This window comes from Ornithodoros turicata, chromosome 1, assembly GCF_037126465.1.
Source record: "Ornithodoros turicata isolate Travis chromosome 1, ASM3712646v1, whole genome shotgun sequence".
In the NCBI taxonomy this organism is placed as follows: Eukaryota; Metazoa; Arthropoda; class Arachnida; order Ixodida; family Argasidae; genus Ornithodoros; species Ornithodoros turicata.
In genome coordinates this window covers 214334893-214360766 of record NC_088201.1, presented here as the reverse complement: position 1 = coordinate 214360766, position 25874 = coordinate 214334893, and the positions used below count along the sequence as shown (strand labels likewise).

Below are 25874 nucleotides of genomic sequence, written 5' to 3'. Positions count from 1 at the left end.
GATCGCGGGTTCGAACCCGGACGAGGACGCCACCAACTTGGTGGCGGAGTTAAAGTTTCTTCGACACGCCGTCTTCCGCGAGGGGCGTTAAATACGGCGTGCCATATGGTGAGCTTTCATCGCACGTTAAAGAACCCTCAGGTGGGCAAAAGCAATCCATAGACCGACCGCTGCGGCGTCGCTCATGATCTCAGTGGTCACGCGATGTAAACCCCAATTATTATTATTATTATTATTATCAGGGCTGTTGTGACTGTAAGCAACACGGTAGTGTGTCCGCAATCGTGATTACGGTCAGATGGCTGTGGATATTACTGAAATTTCCCGTACTTCTGGTATTGCCTTCCAGCATCCCCCATTATACGTGTTACGCTTGCTGGGAACAACGAATTTTAAGAAACTATTGGTTGCTACAGATATATGCATATGGTGGCACGTGTTGCTGTGCATTGAAGTTCACCAGAGGCCAGGTCTATAGTTCAAATTAGGTTTGTCAATCGGGATATCCCGAATCCCGGGATCCCGGCCAATTTTTGTCATCCCGTAGTCACAGGATTCCTTCGGGAAAATCCTGGGATTTCGTGTGAGCAAACATGACAGGAAAGTCAAACATCTGTAGGCCATCCGATACGGACTCACTCTTTCGTAAGGAAATGGCACTTTTTATGACTGGAGGTAGTAGAGGACAGCTGCTTACACGTGCGTACAGATATTTGCTGACTATCATTCCCTTTAGCGAAGCTGCTGAACGGACCTTCAGGTCGGCAGCCTGTATGTGCACCAAAGTTCGCTCCGAACGGGCACCACCCTGGACGCTCTGTGCTTTCTCATGTCGTGTTTTAACCATTGTACAACGTGATAAGCACGCAGCGTCTGTGTTGTAAACCGCTTACTGTTTTTTTTTGTTTTTCATTCCTGTTCTTTTTTGTTGTTGTTGCTGCTGCTCTTCATTCAAGTGGAATGTTACACCGTTTCAGGAAATTATAAAGTTCATGTTTCCTGTTACTTCTAGTGCAGTGGGAATCGCCTTTTTTTTTTTTCAACTGCAACAGCGAAACGCAGATGAATAAAAAACGAGTGGCATGATCATAGCAAAAAATGAAAAATGTCAAATGTAACCATTTCGCCGTCACTATTTTATCAATGTGGCTACACTACGAATCTTCGAATGCTTTCCTTCAAGAAAAGGTTTAAAGGGATAGTCGCATCCGGAAGCGTGTTCCGGAACTGTTATGGTCACGTTCCCTGTCGTTCATAATGTACGCCGGCAAATTTTCTCCGCACAAATCCACTTGGTTGACTCAGAAACGATTTTTAAATGTTCGCGCTTCCGGCGCGCACGGCAATCCCCGCATGGCGCCGACACTGGATGACGTCACCCGGATAAACCAACCATCAGGAGGCGCTCCTTCCCGTCGGAGTTGGGTGTGTGTCTGAGCGTGCGTCTGACCCGTTTCCTTGTTGTCTTGTCGCGTTTGCTTTGAAGTACTTTGAACCACAGCGTGTGCCCTAGGATTTCACGCCGTTGACGTGCGATGTCACAGTCAGGAAATCGGTGCTACGTGCCCGGGTGCACAAAGACTTATAACGTGAATCCCGAGCTTACGTTTCACCGACCTCGCAATGGCGAGACGATACGAAAGTGGGAGGCAGCGATCGCCAGCCACAACTGTGGTGTGGCCCAAGGATTGAATGTTTCACGCGTCGGTCCCTGTCATTTCGCCGACGACGCCTATTTTGATGAAGATGTACTGCAAGTTCGTCTCGGGCTACGGCAGAAACGGAAGCGGCTGAAGATTGCCGCCGTGCCTACCATATTCGATCAGGAATAAGGGCAGGAACCAGTAACGGAGGTAAGTGACAATCCTGCGTGGTCACAGTTACGCTGCGATGAAAAATATCAGTTGTCACAGTAAACATCATCGCGAACACCTGGCCTCGCCGCCGATTGTAACGTCACACCGGCTACTAATGTACACAAATTATTACAATGATTGCAGCATCCTGACGCAATAGTACGCGTACTCTGGAGAAAAAAAGATTGGTGTGTTGTTGCTGTGCTAATGGTCGACTGTATTATGCAGGAGTAATAACGTAACACTCCCACATGACAGCATTATTCTAATGTTATTGCAGCTAGTGGATGTTTCTGCAGTTCATAGTGTAAGCCTGATGGCAGCATTCAGGGATGTGAAAACATCGCAATCTCTGTTTGGCTACGTCCGAGACACTTCACGTTGCATCAGTATTCGACTGCAGCCTTGTTGCTAATTTCTGGCTCTATTTCAGGCGGCAGCAAGCACGTCAACGGAATCAACTGGATTTGGTATGTTTTGTCAAGAAACGAAAATATTGGAATTCTTTTGCACGTCCCACAAAATAATGGATATGTACGAGCCCTGAAAATTGTCGAGTTCTGTGAAAGGAATCTTGTGTGATGCGGCTGCCAGTGTTTGTAACGTAATGTGGACAGGCAAATAACTGTGCCAGTGAAACAGGGACCGCAAAGGGGAAGATTTATTTGCATAGTCATTTTTATGTTTGTTATTGTACCCGCTAGGCCCTCAACGTATTCTTTTGAGTGTTAATACTCAAGGCCATATTTCAGATGCGGAGGTCATGGCTGAAGCAAGTGCTGGGGACCCACTTCCCACTTCACAGCGCATCTCACAAGGGGGTTGTTATGCCCTGATTCCAGGAAGAGGAAAACAAAGGACACAGACTTGCATAGCGTATTAGTACACCAGATATGGATCTGACAACATAAACCCTCCTAACATTCCTGTGGCAGCATACCTGTAACCACCCAGACTTCACACCACATTGATTTAAAACCACAGCACAACATAATAAAATAGCTTAGATTTATTTGCCTCCCATACATAATGGGAGGCAAATAAACCTAAGCTATTTTGTTATTCCCACTCCGTCATACTCCACTGTACAATAAATCGATACAATTATAGGGTCATTCTTTATTCCCGTCACTACACCACATTGACAATCTGCACAGAGTTCAAAATATTCCCACCTCGGCACTAACTTAGTGCAGTACAGTCTGGATTTGATGCCAGAGCTAATACCGCCACGTGTAGTAGTTTTTGCTGTACAGACTGGTAGACAGTCTGCTGACTGCAACTGGAGATACAGAGTGACAAGACAAAACATCCCCCACACTGCAATGACGAAAAGGCGAAAATTTTGCTGACATTGGCACACTACGTGTAAATGAGCCCTTGGTCATCCCCCATGCCTCCCATCAGAGGTTTTCGAGGATACTATAGGTGTGTGGTGTACGGATAAACCTATCCGTACACCACACACCTATAGTACAGATAAACCCATCCGTACACCACACACCTATAGTATCCTCGAAAACCTCTGATGGGAGGCAAGGGGGATCACCAAGGGTCTCATTTACACGTAGTGTGCCTATGTCAGCAAAATTTTCGTCTTGCCACTACAAGTCTCCAGTTCCAGCCATCAGTATGCACCAGCTTGTCTCTCTTGTCAAGACACCCAGCCTTGATAAGACGTAGATCGGAACTCCCTCCTGATTGCTCGCACAACGCATCCAGGAACCTGTCGTCTGTTCCTTGGACCAAGGTATCCCCAGACCCAGCTTCTGAATGACGAGTATGCCGTGAACCTCAGGCAGCTGGAAAAGACAACTCCACATGACATTTCGTTTTGTTTAGCATCGTATCCTGTGGGCATTTGCTTACCTGCCAAATCTCCCGCAGTGTTGGGAAGACAATGGCCAGAACAGACGCTATCCCAACCTTGGAGTTCAAAGCCTGTGCATTCCTTCCTTCTTTCCAGGGTCTCCCGCAATTTGAATGTGGAAGGTTGGCAGGTGTGGAACATAGTACAACAGAAAAATGTCCGCCTTTCAGGATGAGCCCGATTTGAACTGCTAACTCCCTCCCAAACCAGCTTCCCTCCAATTTTGGCAAAATCCAATTTCTCCCAAAATGTGTTAGTCTTACGTTCTTCAGTAACATGCTTCCCCCCTTCATTGGCACCTCAAATGCTTCTGTTTTCAGACTTGTAAGGCTTTCCTTCGGAGTTTAAAATTCCTACTGGATATCTGTCAATCAATCAGTGTTTTGTGTTGCCAATCATGCCATGGCTAACTGGCATAATTGAGAGCATGTCGAGACTAGCTGAGGTGGCTGTGTTGCTTCACTTTTCCTAATGGAATTGTTGGACCAGGATTCTCTGGATCGTTCCACGGCTGTCGTCCACGCTTATGATTTATGGGGGAAAAACTTGTGTAGGCCAAAAAGCTGCTGAGAATAGTCGCCCTTTTGTATACAGCTCTTGTCCACTTTAGGTGCGACAATTTGCATAACCAACAGCACCCGAGTTTACCCTTCCGAATCTTGATGGGGGGTCATTTAAACCGAAAAATGTATTACGATCGTAATCATATAGCAAACGGGAGAGCACTGCAGCAGGCTTACCTGTGGTCCTGGGGATTGAGTCGCCTAAAATGTTGATCATAGCAGCAGAATTGAGGCGCGTACACCACTAGAAGCTCTCTACGGAGGCAGATGTCCCTGAGTAATGGTTGTTGTGTTATGCACTGCACGGCGGCACTGTTGCACATTTCTACCACCCTGGCAACAGAATGGCAACACAGGCGCTCGTCGGGCTCCTGTGGGTCGCAGACTCCACACAGACACCTGCCGATTTGAACATTCTAAACTGTTTCGCACATCCGACGGCAACCATGCAAAGAGATACGTCACCTAAAAATGTCATCCCGGGGGTAGCCGCAGCCACATCTCGTGGATGGTCGGCGGGTTCCAGAGGCATTGGGTCCGTAGAGTATGGGTCATCATCCAGCATTAACTCGTCGCCGCTACCGCTAACATGTTCGTCAGAATCTCCCCCAAACAGAGAAACATCACTCTCGTTTTCCGACTCCGTGTTTGCTCCCTTCGCTTCGCGATCGCCAATCAGGCGCGCGGCTCGCATTTGCCCAGGGCGCACGCTGATTGGCCTTATCCGGGTGACGTTTGCTCCCACTTTTAGAGAGCGAGGGCGCAAGCATTCCGGTTTCTTTTTCATCGGATTGCGCGAAAAGTACGCCGCGGATCGAAATGGTATTTTCGGGCCCCCTTAAGTGGTCGGCAAGGAATTAGAATTCGCATTAGTTTCGAATTGACCTCGGAGAATGCGACTGTCCCTTTAATTGACAAAGCGCGCCTGAACTGCGCACAGCGCGCAGTCACTTGAGGTTGACAGACTTGGAAGTAGAGTCCTGCACGGCTCGCGGGACCTACAGGCACCCGCTGGTGACCCGCACGTTGTTACGGGTAGCCAGTCTAGGTTTTCAGTGTCGTGCGGGCGTGTTAACGGTGGAGTGGGCAGCGGGTCAGGTGAGGTGGACACATTTTACCTAAACACTATGAGAAAGCACACCGAGCTGCTCAATTTCTTATGCATATGTACTGCAGTCGCTCGAAATATCATGTAAAACGTCTCTGAAAGCGCGGTACAAACGCTTACACCGTTAGGGTGCAACAGCGCTCGTGTGGCCCTTTTTGTCCATGTCGCGTTTCGTATCATCATGCCTCAAGTCACAGCAGCATTTGCCCCCCCCCCCCCCCGCTCTGCCCTGAAGTCGTACAAGAAACCATGCACGCAGACATATCTAATCATCAGGCGTAGACCAGGGAGTACGCTCAGTTTACTCTTCAACGTTCATCGCGTTGCGGGTAGCGGGTCGGGTGATCTTTAAAAAAAAAAAAAAGAAGGCTGGGGGGGACGTATGGGGGGCTAGTCTCAATTGGTAACGGGACGCGGGTTGCGTGTCGGGTGGGGATTTAAACGTGCGGGTACAGGTCGGATGCGGGTGAAATAATTCTGACCCGCGCCGGCCTGTACTTTGAAGCACCGTCTGAACTCGTCACAATACAGAAATCCCGTCGCGGGATCCTGTATTGACCACAAAGAATCCCGAAATCCCCCAGGGAGTGCAAAAATGGCCCGGGTTGACAACCCACATTCCAATGTAACTTTCATATATTTTTCATATATTATTTAATTTTCATATATTTTCAAAGTCACCATGGCCTACACGTGCGTACAGATACTTGCTGACTATCATCAACGTCAAAGTCACCATGGTGACTTTGACTATAATTCGTCCAACGTCATTTATGCCATTCAGTGCAACACGTGTCAAGCACGATACGTAGGTCAAACCAAAACATATTTTTGGATCAGGTTCAACAACCACTGGTCGGACGTTAATAAAAAGCTAAATCTTCCTGTTTCTCGTCATTTCAAACAGCCTGGTCATTCAATAAATGACGACACCCTTTTTATTCTTCGATCTAACTTTAGCTCCGATAGAGGCAGGGATCAACGCGAGTCTTACCTCATTTGCAAATTTCAATCGATCATTAACGAAGATCCCGGTGTACTTTCAACAGTAAAGAATCTGGTCGTCTAGATCAGATATACTTTCCTTTTTTTCTTTTATTTTTCCTCTTTTTTTTCTTGTCAGCGACGGCCTCAGTACAGCTCACCCTGAGCTGGCTTCTCAAGACAAATGACATCACCACCCGGACTTGACCTTGCGGAATGTTCCAGAATATGACTCACGGACAACTGCTACGTGGCATACTTGCACCGATTGTGACGTCATTTACAGGACCTATTTAAGCAATGTGCAACTCTTGTACAGTGCTGGACAAAAGTTCACAGAAGGCGCAACCTGCGTATTTTCTCTGTGCAGATACACCCTAGCGGCGAGCGGAAGCAGGCGAGTTCACTCGTTCAGAGGGATGGTGCTTCTGGCGACCCACCGTGGTAGTAGTGGTAACTTTGCTTTTGAAATGGTTTTGTTTTCGCTCTACTGCACCGAGCGCGAGTTGCTATCGCGGGAAGAGAGTCTCTCCGCTATCGTAGTGACAACGGGGCGTGAAGATGAACGCAGACGACAACAGGCTGCAGTAATCTTGGTTTCTTTTCTTCACCTCTTTTTATTCGACAAAATATAAGAAAACAGCGCGTATCCTTGCGCACAAACAAAAGGGAAAAGAGGGATTCGATACTCTTTTAATACTTTGTCGGCCCCCCTTTCGCAGCAGTAGCGGAGGCCATGCGTACAGGCATGGATTCATATAGCCGACGGACAAGGTCCACGTCTCCACGTAGTAAGGGCCACTCTGCTTCTATAAATTCCCAGAGTGCATCTTGCTCCTCGTAGGCGTCCGTGTCTTCCTTATTCTATCCTTCAGGATTTCCAAGATGTTTTCGATAACGTTTAAGTCCGTGCATTGCGCAGGCCATGTCAGCTGTTTAACGCCGAGGTCGTCGAGAAGGCGTTGGACAGTCTTGCCTCAATGGACGGAGCTGCCATCGTGCTGGAAATGGTAGCACCCATCCGGGAACAGCCAGTCCAGAGCATAGGGGCGCACGCAGTGCCCTCTCGACGACCTCTGCCTAATGCAGCTGACATGGCCTGCGTAGAGCCCGGACTTAAACATTATCGAAAACGTCTGGAGCATCCTGAAGAATAGAATGAGCAATAGACGGACGCTTATAAGGAGCAAAGGTGCACTCTGGGAATTTATAGAAGCGGAGTGGTCCTTAGTACGGGAAGACGTACCTTCTCCCTCGGCTATACGAATCTGTGTGCATAGCGTCCGTTATTGCTGCGAAAGGAGGGCTCACAAAGTATTAAAAGAGTATCGTATGCCCCTTTCTCTTTTTGTTTGTTCTCAAGGCTACACGCTCTTTCCCAAGCAGCACAATGTACTGAAAGTCGAGTGCAATAGGGGTGGACGGTATGTGTCTTATCGATGTTCCTTAGTTTCACGAGTCTGTTCAAGGCCTTCCACCTACCCGTCCACCCCTATTGCACCCGACTTTCAGTACATTGTGCTGCTTGGGTTACTTCTGCTTTTGCCGAATAAAAATTAGATAAAAAGAGCTAGGCCACTACAGCCCGTTGTCGTCTCATTTCATCTTAGCACCTTGTTATCTCTACGATAGCGGAGAGACTCCCTTCCCGCGATTACAGTGTTCTAGAAGGGTAACATAGTGGGAAGAGGACCGGCCCACTACCCAACGGCAGCTGAGCCAAAAAAAAAGAGCGGACGGCCACGTGTGGCGCCGCTGTTGACAACCCGAGCCGCTGGAGTGGAAAATACCGAGGGTGCCTGGTCGATGTGATACTTCTGTGCTTCCGTTCTGTTGCCTATGTTTTTCAAGCGCCTTCCTTCAACATGTGCACTTGTGAAAGGAACGACTGGTGAGCTCTGAGGGAGAGGAGAAAGAAGACGGACACGGGGGAGGGGGGACTGGGTACCCCGGCAAACGCTTGGAGGATGGCAGGAAACTTTCCCTTTTCCCCGCACCAAAGGACGTAGAACGGAGACGATTATGGGCATAGGCGTCTGAAGGTGGGGGCAGGGGGGGTCAGCCGCCCCCCTGACCAAAGACTAGGGGGAGGCGACGCCTTCCCACCACTTTTCGCGAGTGCCGCGTGCCTCTTACGGTACTGAGCGGCAATCCGGAAATAAGCCGCGAGCTTACATAATTCAGAGCTGTGGTTTCCGCACAACGTACAATTTAAAAAGCGATGAAACCCGTGCTGTTTGGTGGTACATATTAAAAGCGATAAAACCCTAGTGCGGGGGGACACGAGAAGACGTCACACACACGAAGCACTGAAACACAGCGCTTCGTGTGTGTGCCGTCGTTTGGTGTCCTTTGCACTGGGGTTTTATAGCCTACGACTTCTCTGGGTTGCATTTTTATAAGTGCAGAACAGAAGCAGAATATTTGTTATATTGTGCCTCTGCTGCAGTGGCACTGCTTTTTCACAATTTTCATCGGGGTTACCACTACCGACTGCTATTGAAAGTACTGAGACTTATACCTAGAGATGGGGCTGCAAAAGTCGTCTGAGCAAGTTCGTGAAACCAAATACACGTGTGTGATTTGGATCGTGCATACCTGGGGGACCAGGTACGACAAACAGAATACGACTAATTGAGGTCCATATAGGAGCATGTTGCTTTCTTGAAAAACATCTGCCCCTTTTTGTCGAAACGTACCTTCTGATAAATGTTGATGCCGTACCTCAGGTGGGCACCCTCAGGAACCCTCAGGTGGGCAAAGACAATCCACAGACCGACCACGCTCATGATCAGAGTTGTCTCGCGCTGTAAAGCCATGAATTATTACTACCATGTGTCATTCATATTCCATTCTTAAACCGTTCCCACCATTCTATTCCTATTTGCGATGCAGACGGGGTGATTCCGGGATAATTTCACTAGAGCAATGCCTGTCCTTCAACCCTAGTTTCTTCTTTTTTTTCGATTCCAACTGTCAGACGCGGGACCCAGCGACTGTTGCGTGAGGGAGATAATTGACAGTTTTGGCGCCTGAAAACTGGCGTCATCAAGAAGACCTGGACGTGACCAGTACTATACGAGAAGTCACGCCCTCGACATATTTTTGCCTGTTTTATTCCAACTATTCATGTAGATAGGCTAAAAAAATCGTTGGTACGATTTTTTAACCATAACTATTAATGACCATTTGCAGTTTCCGCTAGCGGTTTGTTCATTCTGCAGTCACTATTATTCCTTGAGGTCAGCGGATAGGCTGCAGAATGCGCTCTTTGGCCTCCTGCGGCGCGCTCGCGACGAGCTTGGGACTCCTGTCTCACCTGAAACGTCTACGACAGGTGAAAAGGCGTTGTGAAAAGCATATGGCACCGAGAACGCGTACAGTTCACATGGAGCGCTGCTCAGACGCGCTTGGGGTAGCTACACGTGCGCCGCGCCGCGGCATCCACTCGATAATCTTCAGAGGGGGAGCACCGCATTTGCCACTATATCCTTCTAGAGCACTGTACAGCGATAGCAACTCGCGCTCGGTGCAGTAGAGCGAAAACGAACCTATTTCAAAAGCAAAGTTACCACTATACCACGGTGGGTCGCCACAAGCGCGCTCTTCCATTCCCCTGAACGAGTGACCCGCTAGCCGCTAGGGTGCCTTTACCTAGAGAAAATACGCCGCTCGCGCGTCCCGTAAACTTTTGTCCAGCACTGTACTTCTTTTGTCCAGACGAAGACAGTGCCACTGTCGAAACGTCGACCGTTCTTTTAAACGTTTCAATGCATATTATAATCTATGTGTTAAATTACTCATTAAATAAATTGTTTGTAAGTCAAAAGTCGCCATTCCAGTACTGGACAGCTGTTTCGGCCTTCTTGGGCCTTATCAGCAGTACGCAGGCAGGCAACGTTTGAGCGAATGGCGTCAGCAGGTCACGAAACACGTGATTCATCCCGTCAGTGTGAGCAAAGTCATCATTTAAAGCGCAGTGCAAAGCCAGTGTAGTATACTAGGGGAAAAAAAAATAGCCGGAGCTCTTTGGCTGCACGTATAGCCAAAGAGCAAAAATACTCCAAAAGCCGGGAGACGACATAACTAGACAAAACAGTATAGAACTCGGACGTTTCGTCCGTCATGCGACGGACGTCATCAGTGCCAAACTGAATGAGAGATGACACAACCGGTCGCTATTTAAGGAGATGGGAGTATTGTTCGGGAAGGGGGCCTCGGTTTTTGTTACAAACTGAGGTGTCGCTGGGCCAAGTCTCTAGAAGCTTTCTGGGTCCCCATCTTTGTTCTCGAGCCAAGGTCACTGCGTTTTCGAAGTCAAAACAATGTCCCGTGTCCCAACAATGTTCTGTAAGCTCCGTCTTAAACCGTGTGGCGTGCGTCGCGCTCTTTATGTCCCGCTTGTGTTCTTTGAAACGAGTGTTCCGTTTCCTGCCTGTCTCCCCAGTGTAGCACGTGTCACAGTCTTAGCATTGTAGTTTGTAGACTACTCCAGATTGGTCTTCCGGGGGGACGAGGTCCTTCGGTTTTGATATGAGACTTCGGAGTCTGACATGCGGTTTGAACGTAGTCCTGATATTCAACGGAAGCAAAGCCAGCGGATACATTCATTCGTCTTTGACATAGGGGATGACAACGCGTGTCTGACGGGTGCGGTTCTCGTCCTGCGGTGCAGATGCTTGCATGCGTTTGCGAGTGTCCTCAATAAAATTGCGTAGGTAGCTACGTTTGTCCAAGTAATCGGCGATCGTCTCGTCCTCAGAAGCCCGTAACTCGGAGCAAGATGATAACTGTTCAAATCGGTGAGATAATGTTCGTACCACACTCCGTTTGTGTTCCGTGGGGTGGTGCGAGTCAAAACCAAGGAAACTGCCGGTATCACAACAATACTTCCCGAACAATACTCCCATCTCCTTAAATAGCGACCGGTTGTGTAATCTCTCATTCAGTTTGGCACTGATGATGTCCGTCGCATGACGGACGAAACGTCTGAGTAAACTTTGTTATTTTGTTATGTTAAGTCGGAGTTCTCTACTTTTTTGTCTAGCCAAAGAGCTATTTTTTTCTCATTAAATATATTGGCTTTTGTTAACTTTCCTGTAATCTGTCGTCCACATCTTATTATTTTACTTCGATATATATATATATATATATGTATACTTCCCCTACTTTCGTCTTCTGTCTCCCATTTATTTCAACTATAATTACGTAGCCGTCCGATCCAACTCCAACTTTTCAAGATATATATATATATATATATATATTAGAGTGATAATAAACGGTAGGGGGAATGAAGAATGAAACGATGAAAGATGAAAGTCACTCAAAAGGTTAGCCAGATGTAGGAATCGAACCCACATCTTCTGGATTACCGGTCCAAGGCTCTACCAATTGAGCAAAGCTAACACGCCTCTCCAGCGACTTTCGGGGTGCGTCATCTGAAGGGACGACAAACCAGCCACTCACTCTCACTCACCCTCCTTTCACTCTTACATTTTTTGCTCACTCATACACACATTCATACGACGGAAATCGACGCAAGCGGCACCTGCTGAACAAGAGAGAAACCCTTCTATGTTGTTCCAGCCTCAGAACATCAGTTTCTGCCTTGTTAAACGGTAGGAGCAATTTATTTATTTACACGTGGTAACAAGACTTTCGTGCACGAGACTGCACTTCTTCAGGTTACAAAAATATGAACATGGCACAGGAACATATGTACAGTTGACGAAGGAGTTTTCGTATGAGAGGGTAACAAGGTGGTGGAAATGATGTAAATACAGCTAAAAATGAAAAGAACATAAATATATACGAAGGGGTATCAGAAGCGCAACATAACGCGAGTCCAAAGGCTTTTACACGGGAAACGAGAACGCATGTAGGTAACGTTCCAGGAATTAAGGATAAAAACGGGGGTTATGGCGACGGAATGAGGACACAGGTGCGGAGTACAAATGTGACCAGTGGACCGTGAGAACGTGAAAACAGAGGTGGGGGTCTCAGGAGATAGTCAAACGAATAGAATATGAAAAAAAAAAAAACAACACGCAAACTGTAAAACAACTCAACATTTTCCTTTCCATACTCTCTTCGTTTGACTCTCTCCTGAGACCCCCACCTCTGTCTTCACGTTCTCACGGTCCACTGGTCACCTTTGTACTCCGCACCTGTGTCCTCATTCCGTCGCCATAACCCCCGTTTTTATCCGTAATTCCTGGAACGTCACCTACATGCGTTCTCGATTCCCGTGTAAAAGCCTTTGGACTGGGTTATGTTGCGCTTCTGATACCCCTTCGTTTGTATTTATGTTCTTTTCATTTTTACCTGTATTTACACCCTTTCCATCACCTTGTTAACCTGTCATAAGAAAACTCATTCGTCAACCGTATATATGTTCCTGTACCATGTTCATATTTTTGTATCCTGAAGAAGTGCAGTCTCGTGCACGAAAGTCTTGTTAGCATGTGTAAATAAATAAGCTGCTCCTACCGTTTAATATCACTCTTTGATTTACTCATCACCGGCAACTTGACATCACCTATTTTTCTGTCGTTATACCTTCTTATATATATTCAATAAGAATCAGAAGTGGAGACACTGCTTCTACAGCAAAAGTCATAAAATCGGGACTTTATTGAAAACTAAGAGGGGGTGCTCGTCGTGGGGTATTCGACAGCGCTGTCTTCAACAGGATTGGGGTATATGGTGACGCACGACAATTCCAAAGAATGAGAGGGGAATATGTACAAGGGGAGAGGACAGCCCACGTGGTTTGTCAAAAAAAGGTAAAAGGGTACAATCAATCACAGGCAGTCATGTTCCTCATCGGAGGGTAATGATTTCCTTGGGTGACCAACTGGGGAGTCTGAAAGAGATATAAAAAAGTGTATGTATTGTGAGAGGATTAGGAATTTAGGTTGCGATCAGTCTTTGATATATCTTTCAGACTCCCCAGTTGGTCACCCAAAGAAACCATTGCCCTCCGAAGAAGAACATGACTGCCTGTGATTCATTGTAGCCTTTTACTTTTGTTTGACAAACCACGTGGGCAAAAGATGCGCACGGCAGAGAGCGTAGGCTCCAACATAGTTGTGACGCGAGCTGAGTGTGAAGGCTCACGTTTTGCTGCAAAGCCCGAAGAGGTTCAAGAGGCAATATGCAAGGCTGCAGTTGATGACGAGGCGTCATATTAGCTGAAAAATTACGATACACTGTCAAAATTTGGAGCTTGCAACGATGTTGGACAGGACTTCAAACTCGATAGCAGTGATGTCGTTCAAGAAAGTGCAGCAAATGCGGAGGACACATTTACTCAACAAGTCGAAAATCTGACAGAAGACGAAAATAATCGGTTCACCACCGATAACCTCTCGGAGTGTGTTACGTAGGACTCGACAAAGGATGGTGAAAATGATAGACCAACGTTATCGGTGTCCGAGGGGTCCTCCGTCAGTGGGAGAAGCTCCAGAAGTATCTAAGCGGTCTTTCCTGAAACTCTATAGCGTGAAGCAGTCCCCCTTTCGTCGGCAAAGTGCGAACGATGAATTTCACATGGCTTAAAACAGATACTGGAGGGTGTGAAGAGAGAGTGCGCAAGGAATGCCGTCCAAGACGAGCACAAAACTGCTACGAGCTCAGGGATGCGCTATTCCCTCAATTTATTTAAAAATAGCCTCCAAGGAGCAGTTCAGAGATGTACCTGGACAGCCTGAATGCGTCACCCCGTGAGTATGATGTGCACGTATATAGTAATGTCCAGTGCTGCTATGCGACTACATTGACCAAGTCTCTCCTGAATGACCTTGACGTCTTCCTAAAAATTTCAGTCCCATCAGAAGTACGCTGGGATCGGCCGGTTCCTGAACCAAGTCAGCAGATCAGAAGGATAAATTATTGCGACAGTAGAGTCCCATTCGAACAACATTCCTCCGGAACAAGATGAACGGATGTCGGCTAATGGCGAGAAAATTATCACCCATTTCTCCAGAGACGTCTACTTCTAGGGGAGAACATGTATGATCCCTTCGTGAACTACTCCAGCATGGTGATACGGGAACCGCCCGATGCTGACAATATTCTGATAACACACGAATGACCTTCATCGACACAGTTCTGCGCTCCTGTTTTTAAATCCGCTAGCGTCTATCCCATAAGGTCCATATGATAAAGCACGGGTATTCTAAACAGAACGTGTAGTGCAGAAGCCGTGAAGCTCAACGGTTCGGAAGCTTCCGATGGCTGCGGCAGGGAGTGTTAATGTTATACCACCCGAACACCACTTGGGGCATTACCGGTAACACTGTTCGTGAGCTGGTCTCCTTGATTGTTAGTGCATTTAATTACGTTGCCCATCTTCCATGACACCGTGGTTCCGAAGCCTCCGATGGCCTGTCTGCAGTTTGTTTCTGACGGAGAGAGTTAAGGAAGGAGTTTAAGGGGTCATCCGCTGATCTCGCATCTGCGCGCTCCGTTTCTGTTTTGTTTGCCATTAAACGTTGCCCATCTTGTATTATACAGATCCCTTCTTTATATTCGTGCACAGAATATTTACAAGAAACATGCCGAAGTGTTCGATTCTATGACACATGAACCATTGTAGATTCATGACGCTGCGATTGGTAACGTATGGCGAAACGCTGAGAATTGGATATTGGAAGGTATACTAGAAATACGCAGTTTGTATTAACACCCAGACCCTACCCACCCCACGTGTCCAAGGTATATTCTGCATATTATATATATATATATATAATATTTTGTCCTGACGAAGACAGTGCCACTGTTGAAACCTCGACCGTTCTTTTATAATCTATGTGTTAAATTACCCATTAAATAAATTAGGTTTTGTTAACTTTCCTGTAATCCGTCGTCCACGTCTTATTATTTTACTTATATATATATATATATATATATAGAACAAATAGGTTAATATATCAGACGGCTACGAAGTTGAATAAAAGTGAAATAATAAGACTTGGACTACAGATTACAGGAACGTTAACAAAAACTAATTTATTTATTGGGCAATTTAACACATAGATTAAAGAAAGGAATGGTCGACGTTTCGACAGTGGCACTGTCTTCGTCAGGACAAAAAAAGTCGACCATTCCTTTTTTTAATCTATGTGTTAAATTGCCCAATAAATAAATTAGTTTTTGTTAACGTTCCTGTAATCTGTAGTCCAAGTCTTATTATTTCACTTTTATATATATATATATATATATAACGACCCAAATCCAACTCTTCAAGATATATATATATATATATAATTATATATTAGTTGTGGAAGGAAAAAAACGCGAACAACAGAGTTTAGGGAAGTTAGGAACACTAGTTCATTCAACGGGCAGAAATTAAAAGTTGAATGACTAAAAGAGGTCGGCGTTTCGACAGTGGCACTGTCTTCGTCAGTACAAAAGATGCGCAGGCGGTTACAGATTGCTTAAATGGGTTTCGTATATGACGTCATCATCGGTACAAGGCACGCCACAGGCGGTTGTCGGTGAGTCAGGTACGGGAATATTCCAGAAGGTCAAGTCCTGCTGGTGAGGTCATTCTCCTTTGGTCCCTCTCCGTTTTGGGGGAAAAATACCTGGGCAGGGTGAGTGCTGCTTCGGACTTTGCCGAAAAAAAAAAACACGCGAAAGGAACAGAAAGAAACAAGCTCAACTAGGCGGCCAGACTTCTTACCGTTGACAGTGCTCCGAGATCTTCGTTAATGGTTGATTGAAATTTGTGAATGAGATAAGATTCGTGTTGTTCCCTGCATCGATCTGAGCTAAAATTTGACTGGAGAATGAAAAATGACACATTATTTAGGGAATGACCTGGTTGTTTGAAATGGCGAGAGACCGGAAGGTTTGGCTTTTTTGTAACGTCACACCGGTGGTTGTTGAACCTGATCCGAAATTATGTTGTGGTCTGACCTACGTATTGTGCTTGGCACATGTCGCACTGAATGGCATAAATGACGTTAGATGAATTACAGTGAAAGTCACCACTAATTTTGACGGAAAAATTAGAATTAGTGCTTTGAAGTACTTGGGCGCTTTGCATTAATTTGCATATTTGACACCTGCGACCATCGCACGGGCGGCAGCAGGTTCCTCGATGTGCTGGCTGGCTAACCTTAGAGCTAACTAGATTATCGTGCAGGCTGCAAAGCCCGTTCACCATCACCACCACCACCACCGTGCAGGTTGCGCGCGCGCCTGTACGTTACCCGTGGTGGCTGAGGGAAAATCTGTCCCAAGCGCTCAGATTGGAGAAGGATGCTGTGGCGACGGTTTAGTATAGTGTTAACGCTTGGAATATTCCTGCTAAATGTTAAGATGAGGTTTACCGAACTATTATCCAACATGCGTTTGTGGTTTTGGAACAGGGCTTTGCGATCTGCTTTGCGGGCTCTGTTTAGTGCGTCGTCAACCAAATTAGGTGGAAATTGGCGATTGATGAATGTTTGTTTAAGTTCAGCTAGATTCCTGCTCAGGTCGTCGTCACTGGAGCAGATACGCCTGTACCGACGTGCCTGGCTGTAAGGGATGGCAAGTTTAGTATGACGCGGGTGACAACTGTTAAATCCAAGGTACTGTTGAGAGTCCGTAGGTTTACGGAACAGGTTTGTGGACAATACCCTGTTGGTTAACTTTACCTGGACATCTAAGAAGTTGACAGTGAAAGCGGAATACGAATGGGTGAACTTGATGGCGGGATGTGCTTGGTTAAAGTCGCTGGTAAACGTGATTAGGTCATCTTCTGAGTGTGGCCACACCATGAAGATGTCGTCGAGGAACCGCTTGTAAAGCGTGGGCTTCTTTACGCGCTTGGACAGAAATTCGTGCTCAAGAGCTCCCATAAAATATTTGCGTAGTTTGGTGCCATTTTTGTACCCATAGCCATGCCATAAACTTGCAAGTAGTGCTTACCGTCAAATTCGAAGTTGTTATTTTTCAAAGTAAGATTGAGAAATGTGCATAGGACACACCGATCGTAGGAGGTATCAGAATATTTTGAAAACGCCCTTTCAGCTGCAGCAATGCCATCTTCGTGGGGGACGTTAGTATACAGAGATGAAACGTCTAGCGTGACTAGGAAGCTGGAAGGAGGAGGTTGACATTTACTTAGTACTTGAAGAAAGTGATTGATATCCTTAATGTAGGATGGTAGTCGCGGAGGTATATCTTTAAGAAGGTGGTCTACAAAGCTTGACATGTTCTCAGTAGCTGTACCGTTGCATGAAACTATGGGGCGCCCTGGAATTCCAGGTTTGTGGATTTTAGGGAGCATGTAAAACCTGCCCGTTATGGTAGATGGGTTGAAATCCAGCGAACCGGTAGAGATGTAGGAAGGGAGTTGCGTCAGGACAGAAGCAAGTCCTGAGGAAGCTGTCCTGAGGCAACTCCCTTCCTGCCCATTATGGGGTTTTTGGAGAGTAGATAGTCGTACAGGGCGGTATCTATCATTTTTCTTGCCTTTAGAGGTTTTAGACGGCGGATAACATCTGCTGTAATTTTCTCCTTAGGGTCAGCCTCGAGGAGTTTGTAAAATGATGTGCACGATAGTTGTCAAAGATCTTCGTTAACGTAATTGTTTTTCTCCATTACCACGATTGCACCGCCTTTATCAGCTTTTTTGATGATCTGATAAGCCCTGTTCCAAAACCACAAACGCATGTTGGATAATAGTTCCGTAAACCTCATTTTAACATTTAGCATCAATATTCCAAGCCTTAACAATATATTAAACCGTCACCACAGCATCCTTCTCCAATCTGAGCGCATGGGACAGATTTTCCCTCAGCCACCGCGGGTAACGTACAGGCGCGCGAGCAACATGCACGATAATCTAGTTAGCTGTAAGGTTAGCCAGCCAGCACTTCCAGGAACCGGCTGCCGCCCGTGCGATGGTCGCAGGTATCAAATATGCAAATTAATGCAAAGCGCCCACGTACTTAAAAGCAAGAATTCTAATTTTTCCGTCCAAATTTTTGGTGACTTTGACTGTAATTCATCTAACGTCATTTATGTCATTCAGTGCGACATGTGCCAAGCACAATACGTAGGTCAGACCAAAACATCATTTCGGATCAGGATCAACAACTGCCGATCTGACATTACAAAAAAGCCAAACCTCCCGGTCCCTTCATTTCAAACAACCAGGCCATTCCCTAAATAATGTGTCACTTCTCATTCTCCAGCCAAATTTTAGCTCAGACCGGCGCAGAGAACAACGGGAATCCTATCTGATTCACAAATTCCAATCAACCATGAACGAAGATCTCGGAGCACTGTCAACGGTAAGAAATCTGGCCGCCAAGTTGAGCTTCTTTCTTTCCGTTCCTTTCGTGTTTTTATTTTCGGCAAACTCCGAAGCAGCACTCACGCTGCCTAGGAATTTTCCCCCAAAACGGAGAGGGACCTAAGGAGAATGACCTCACCACCAGGACTTGACCTTCTGGAATATTCCCGTACCTGACTCACCGACAACCGCCTGTGGCGTGCCTTGTACCGATGATGACGTCACATACGAAACCTATTTAAGCAATCTGTAACCGCCTACGCATCTTTTGTCTTGACGAAGACCGTGCCACTGTCGAAAGGTCGACACCTTTTTTTATTCAGCTTTTAATTTCTGTCCATTAAATGAACTAGTGTTTCTAACTTCCCTAAAATCTGTTGTCCGCGTCTTTTTCCTTCCACAACTGTACAACTTCGTGGCCGTTTGATTTTTGTACTTCCCTCGACCTATATACAGGGTGTCCACGCTAAGTGTGAACAGATATTTTTAAAAATATATCAATCACTTTTTCCGAGGTGAAATCAGTTGCAATATAGCATATGCTGAAGGGCACTCCCTAGGGGGCATTAACAGACTCCTAAGGCAATGTCTTAATTAACTTTCAATAATTAACTTTTTAATTATAAAAGCTACGAAGTTGCTCCAATGAGAACATCTGATCTCTTCGGTCACCAGATACCAAAGTGGTTTTCAGAACAAAAGTCCGTTCGATAGATCGTCCGCAACAAATTCGTGAAGAAACGCCATTTTTTTCTTTATTTTATTCATTGGGCATCTCTAGAGACGCGTCTTTCCTTCGCCCCCAATACGAGAGGATGAAAGAGCACACTATCGCCTCTTGCGTCCTGGAAAAAGATTAAAAGAAAGCAGAAAATGCAGCCCAAGATAAGGGCAGTCGCGATAGAGTCACCCGATAGATTTGGGTTTTTGTTTTGTTTCCGCAAGTTAAAGCTAATCTTCGACGCATGAGGCGGCACTGTGCTCTTTCACTCTCTCACACTGGGGGTAAAGGAAAACCGCTTCTTCGAAGATGCGCAATAAACCAAATAAAGAAAAAAATGGCGTTCCTTCACGAATTTTTTGCGGACGATCTACCGAACGGATTTTTGTTCTGAAAACGGTTTTGGTATCTGGGGACCTAAGAGATCAGATGTTCTCATTGGAGCAACTTCGTAGCTTTTATAATTAAAAAGTTAATTATTGAAAATAAATTAAGACATTGCCTTAGGAGTCTGTTAATGCCCCCCTAGGGAGTGCCCTTCAGCATATGCTATATTGCAATTGATTTCATCTCGGAAAAAGTGATTGATTTATTTTTTAAAAAATCTGTTCACACTTAGCGTGGACACCCTGTATATATATATAGAAAAGTTTGAGTTGGGTCGGACGGCTACGTAATTATAGTGAACTTTGAAATAAATGGGAGACAGAAGACGAAAGTAGTGGAAGTAACAAAAAAGGGTTTATTAAAAGTTAAAAATTATAGAAGTTAGGGAGGATGTCTAAGTTACGGCGGAAGCTCCGCCTTCTTCGGGACGACATAGCTATATGTCAAGCTTTAGGTATTTCGTCCCGAAGAAGGCGGAGCTTTCGCCGTAACGTAGACATCCTCCCTAACTTTTAATAAACCCTGTTTTGTTACTTCCCCTACTTTCGTCTTCTGTCTCCCATTTATTTCACCGTTCACTATATATATATATATAAGTTGAAATAAACGAATGCGGTTGACCACGAAAAATAAAGGTATTCAATAAAGATCAGAAGTGGAGACGGTGCTTCTACAGGACAAGGAATAAAAGGGGAACTTTATTAAAAACTACGAGGGGGTATTCGACGTTTCGACAGCAGCTGTCTTCAATACTGTTGAAGACAGCGCTGCTGTCGAAACGTCGAATACCCCCTCGTAGTTTTTAATAATGTTCCCCTTATATTCCTTGTCCTGTAGAAGCACCGTCTCCACCTCTGGTCTTTATTGAATATATATATATATATATATATATTATTCTTTTTTAATCTATGTGTTAAATTGCAAATTAAATAAATTAGTTTTTTAACGTTCCTGTAATCTGTAGTCCACGTCTTATTATTTAACTTTTATATATATATATATCAAATAAAATAATAAGACGGAGACGACAGATTACAGGAAAGTTAACAAAAACCAGTTTGTTTAATGGGTAATTTAATAAACACTTTATAAAAGAACGGTCGACGTTTCGACGTTGGCACTGTCTTTGTCAGGACTAAAGAAGTCCAAGGGTTGCATGTTGCTTAAATAAGTTCGTTAAGTGACGTCACAGTTGGTGCATGTATGCCACGTGCCAGTTGTCCGTGAGTCATATTCTGGAAGATTCCGCAAGGTCAAGTCCGGGTGGTGATGTCATTTGTCTTGGGGAGCCCGCTCATTGTGAGCTGTACTGAGGCCATGGCTGAAGAGAAAAAAGAGGAAACAAAAGAAGAAAAAAGAAAGGAAAGTATATTCCATCTAGGCGACCAGATTGCCTACTGTTGAAAGTACACCAGGATCTTCGTTAATGATTGATTGGAATTTGTAAATGAGATAAGACTCGCTTGTTCCCTGCCTCCATCGGAGCTAAAGTTTGATTGAAGAATAAAAAGGGGCGACGTCATTTTTATTCAACTTCGTAGCCGTCTGATATATTGACCTCTTTGACCTATATATATATACATATTGAACGGAACATAAACGATAAACTTTGGACGAGAGGGTGTAGCAGGGAAGTTGGTACATATTTATGTCGACTTTTCTACTGCACAGGACATGGCGATACAAGGTCAGAATAGTAGAGACGGTATAGAACGCCAACAGACTGCTATCTCGTCCCTCTTGTTATAACGTTTTGTCTCCGGCTCTGTGGAAGTCAAGATAAATTTTACAACTTTTCCCATGAACCTTCCAGCCCGCTTAGCCAAAAGTGCCTACTCACATGTGAAGTGTTACATATTCTTGTTCTTTCCACGCACCAAACACAACTGGAGCAATCTCCCACCGTGAACGTTCAGCGCAACAAAAAGAAAAAAAGAGAATATTATGCAGTTCGTTTCTTGGACTGGCAGACGGTAGCTATGATGTATTCCACACCTCATATCTCTATACTCCTTCAAAAAATGAAGTATTTCGCTTTTTCTGACAATTCCTACTCACTGTTATTGCACCCCCCCCCAACCTGTGCCCCTGAACTTTGTAGTATAATCAAATAAATAAACATATAGTAATTAAGTTCAAGGAAGCACGATCATCACAAAACCAATTTTGATCCAATGTACAACATGTGTGAACGGTTCTTTCCATTTAATGAGATTAGCTTCAACTTTGTTTAATGTAAATAATTATCTGGAATACTAACCCTCACAAATATCGCAGTATAACAACCACACAGTAAAGATATCATCTATTGCAGGAGGTCAAGATGGGCGACGAACTATCAAGAACACAGCCATGCAGAGCTGTTGTGCACAGTGAACAGCGCACACATAGTCAGGTAAACATAATTCATGTCACACAGCTCTTAGAAGAACATATATTGGTGCTGGCATAGAGGATGATGTAATTATCTAGGTGTTCTGCCATGCAGAGCTGGTTCTTCTTTTATTTTTATTGCTCCATTTCCTATCCTTGCTGCACTGGATGGCAACTAAACAGTACTCGTGCTGTCCAAAGAAAGACGTTCGTCATGCAGCGTGCACTCTACAGTTGAAAGGGAGACGTTTGCTGCATAATTTATCAGTGTCGGTGTTAATCTGCTCAAGTACTGCTGTGTCAAGTGGATAACTAATGGAAAAAAAACTACAGAAAAAGTACAATGACTGAGGAAGTCGACATTAGGCAGCGCTATCAACAACTCAAAGCCCCGGGTCAGATTTTCTCTTCAGGTGGTCAGCAAGATTTGACGGGCTCTGAAATGGGATAGGATGACCAGTGACGAAACCAAAATAACAAGAAAATGAGCGTGTTGACTCCGCCCATTTGTGGTCGTGCGTCCGCGCTTATGCGTTCTTATCTATCGCGGAATGATAAAGTAGGGCCCCAGAGTCTTCCTCCCCGCACAGAAAGACAAAAACGTATGATGAAGGAACGAATAACTTTTATCGAACAAAAACGTACCAGAGAAGTGTTCGAACGACTGGAAGCATTTCAATTCAGGAAGATACCTTCCCCAACATGTGTCCCCTCCGAGATGCCCGCTATGGTCATCTGAGTTACAGGGAACTGAACATGCTTGAGTGGGGAGGGGGAGGCAGTGACACTGGATGAGACACATGAGCCAGAAAAGAAATCTTTTGATACGGTTAACCCTGGGTTTCTTTACTGCCCTTGAATAGTCCCTCTGAAGGAATAATGAGGCGCCTGATGAAGGTATTCCCAGTAGGTGTGCTATTTCCAATTGATCACTGTTATCTCAAAGTGACCGTTTCGGATCATAAAGTGTGAAAATTCGGAACCAGTGATTTATCCAGACCTCTTCCAATCCCTACAAACCTTCGGCGTCATCGCCTCTAATTTTTTGATTGTGCACTCTCATGATGGGGACTTTGCTATTTCCCCAATTTTTGAAACACTCCATCATGCTTGGAATTCTGGATAAACCACTGAGGGGATGGTGAGCACAAGCAACACAAATAAAGCATCTGCTATGGTGAGGTGCGTATCGCGCGTCCCCTTGTCTTTGTCCCGGCCACTTTTACTGATTTCCTCAACTTCCCTTTTGCTACTAGAAGTTGGTGTCGCGCGTTGGAAAGTAGAAACGTTCACTTATTTCTACACTCCAGGTCAAATACAACGTTCATCAAGAACAACAAAAACGAATTCATTTCACATGTGCTTGCTTGGAATCATAATAGGCACTGAGACCGCACACATGCGCATTGGGTATCAGATCGGGTTCCGACACAGGTTGTTCATCCAGTTCGTACGACCCACCTCTAGATGAGCTTATTTTATAATGTTCATTGGGGAGTTTTTTTCGCCAGAGCCCATACCGTACGCCAAACATGCATAAAGCTTAGGTTGCAGAAGGTAGACACACTATCTGTTCCGACGCAAGGTCGTGTCAATTCCCTGCGCCGTCATGGTAAGTCCCAAGTAGAGCAAACGGCTATCCCTTGCTCGGACGATACGATGAACTTGTAAAGATCTTCTCCACATGCAGTCAGAGAGCTTCGGAAACCGCGCTTTGTAATGCACTTCTGTGCAAGACTGCCCAGCAGGAGGCATCTGTACATGCAGCTATTTGTTGAGATGGCGCAACCACGAACCCCAGTGCCCTGTCCCAAGGTGTTATCAGTACCTCGCTCAGGAGATGCAGGGCGAAGGGTAGGAGCCTTAAACAGTGGCGGTCGGGACATCGGTCCATTCCTTGCCGATGGGTTGCTAAACTTCCGAGCCTTTCCCACATCTCTCCATGTGAAGGGCGGGTGACGGGCAGGAGCACCTCTGCGTGGATATTTTTTTTTTATTTTCTCCGATATCGGGGCAAAGCGCCCCGACCCCATTACGGACTGTATCGAGGGACTTCACTGCGTACATCGTACTCTCTCGTTCGGACACTCACGAAGACAAAAATGTACTGGGAAAGATGTCACCTTTTTTTTCACCAAACAAGTCGTGGCATCGGTCTAATAAATATCGTTGAAATCCAACGCATAAGATCTGGAGACTTCCTTTTAAAATGAGCAAACAAAAAGTCCGCAGACGTATCCTGAACGCGCATGAAATGACGGGAAAGGCATTTCAGATTTATTGCACACGGTACTGAACACTTGCAGAAGCGTCATCCCAGTTTCAGAGCTGATTGATGTGCCGGCTGAGGAGATCTTGATATGGGCCTAAAGGATCAGGACGTCGTGGACTCACGTAAGATTAATATACGTAAAAATGGGGAATACGTTGCTACACGGAATGGAGTACTGACATCTCAGAGGCCCACACTTCCAGGAAAACTCAAAGTAGGCGACCTCTCGGTAGGTGTTCGACTCTATATGCCGAAACCGTTTTGCTGTTTTCGACGCAACAAGTCCGGGCATTCTGCATGATGCGTCTCGTGGCTCTGCCTGTTGCCCACAATGCGGCGAGCCGAGCCATGAGACTAAAGAATGCAAAGGGTCAAACCTCCGTGTAAACCGTTCTTCTGACCACCGATCTTACTCTGCCAAGGGAAAATACGAAAAATGCATCTTGAGAGTCAAAGTAATTGAAAAAGTAAACATCAGCTATCCAGAAGATCCCGTCTTTTTCGAGAAGCCTTTAGCGACAGCACTAAAACAAAACTTGTCACAGATAGAGCCACTAATCTACTCCTAGGAAGTAAAGGTCGATCTTGAACACCTCAAATTTCTGTGGCGTTATGTCAACGACACCGCTTCCGTCAGCGCAGTCCGTGGAGACGGCCTCGATGAAATGCGATATATGTATAATAGATATATGTTTGTAATTCAAACGTTGCCATGCCTGTACTGAACAGCTCTTTCGGCCTTCTTGGGCCTCATCAGCAACGTTTGAGCGGATGGCGTCAGAAGGTCACGTGGCACGTGATGCCTCCCGTCAGGGTGTCAAAAGACACATCTGAATGCCCAGTGCAAAGCCAGTCAAGTGTATAAGGGGAAAAGAAATAGCAGGAGCTCTTTGGTTGCACGTATAGCACATGTTTGTAAGTCAAACGTCGCCATGCCAGTACTGGACAGCTGTTTCGGCCTTCTTGGGCCTCATCAGCAGTACGCAGGCAGGCGACGTTTGAGCGGATGGCGTCAGAAGGTCACATGGCACGTGATGGCAGTCTTGTGGGGAGACCAACTGGTGTACTTGCTGTTTACACTGCCTTATCTTTATAGATTGGCACCCGCACGCTCGCTTTGGCATCGCCTACATCTGATCCCGGTCTCGTTTCTTCCTTAACGAATGTCATGTCCTTCACCGGCGGATCTATTTAGGAATCTGCACTGCTGCTTCACATCACAGTCTTGTGGGGAGACCAACTGGTGTACTTGCTGTTTACACTGCCTTATCTTTATAGATTGGCACCCGCACGCTCGCTTTGACATCGCCTACGTCTGATCCCAGTCTCGTCACTTCCTCGACGAACGCCATGTCCTTCACCTGCGGATCTATTTAAGAATCTGCACTGCTGCTTCACATCACAGTCTTGTGGGGAGACCAACTGGTGTACTTGCTGTTTAC

The 25874-nt window shown here is 45.7% G+C and overlaps 1 protein-coding gene across 4 annotated transcripts in view; it reads left to right on the top strand.

Moving 5' to 3' along the window:
* LOC135379040 (caspase-3-like) overlaps positions 1-25874 on the top strand; it is a 251721-nt gene that overhangs the window by 177208 nt on the left and 48639 nt on the right. For all 4 annotated transcript variants that reach the window (XM_064612290.1, XM_064612287.1, XM_064612289.1 and 1 more), the window contains one exon: positions 22102-22182. In XM_064612290.1, the coding sequence (XP_064468360.1) occupies positions 22102-22182 (81 nt within the window). The remainder of the gene's footprint in view (positions 1-22101; positions 22183-25874) is intronic.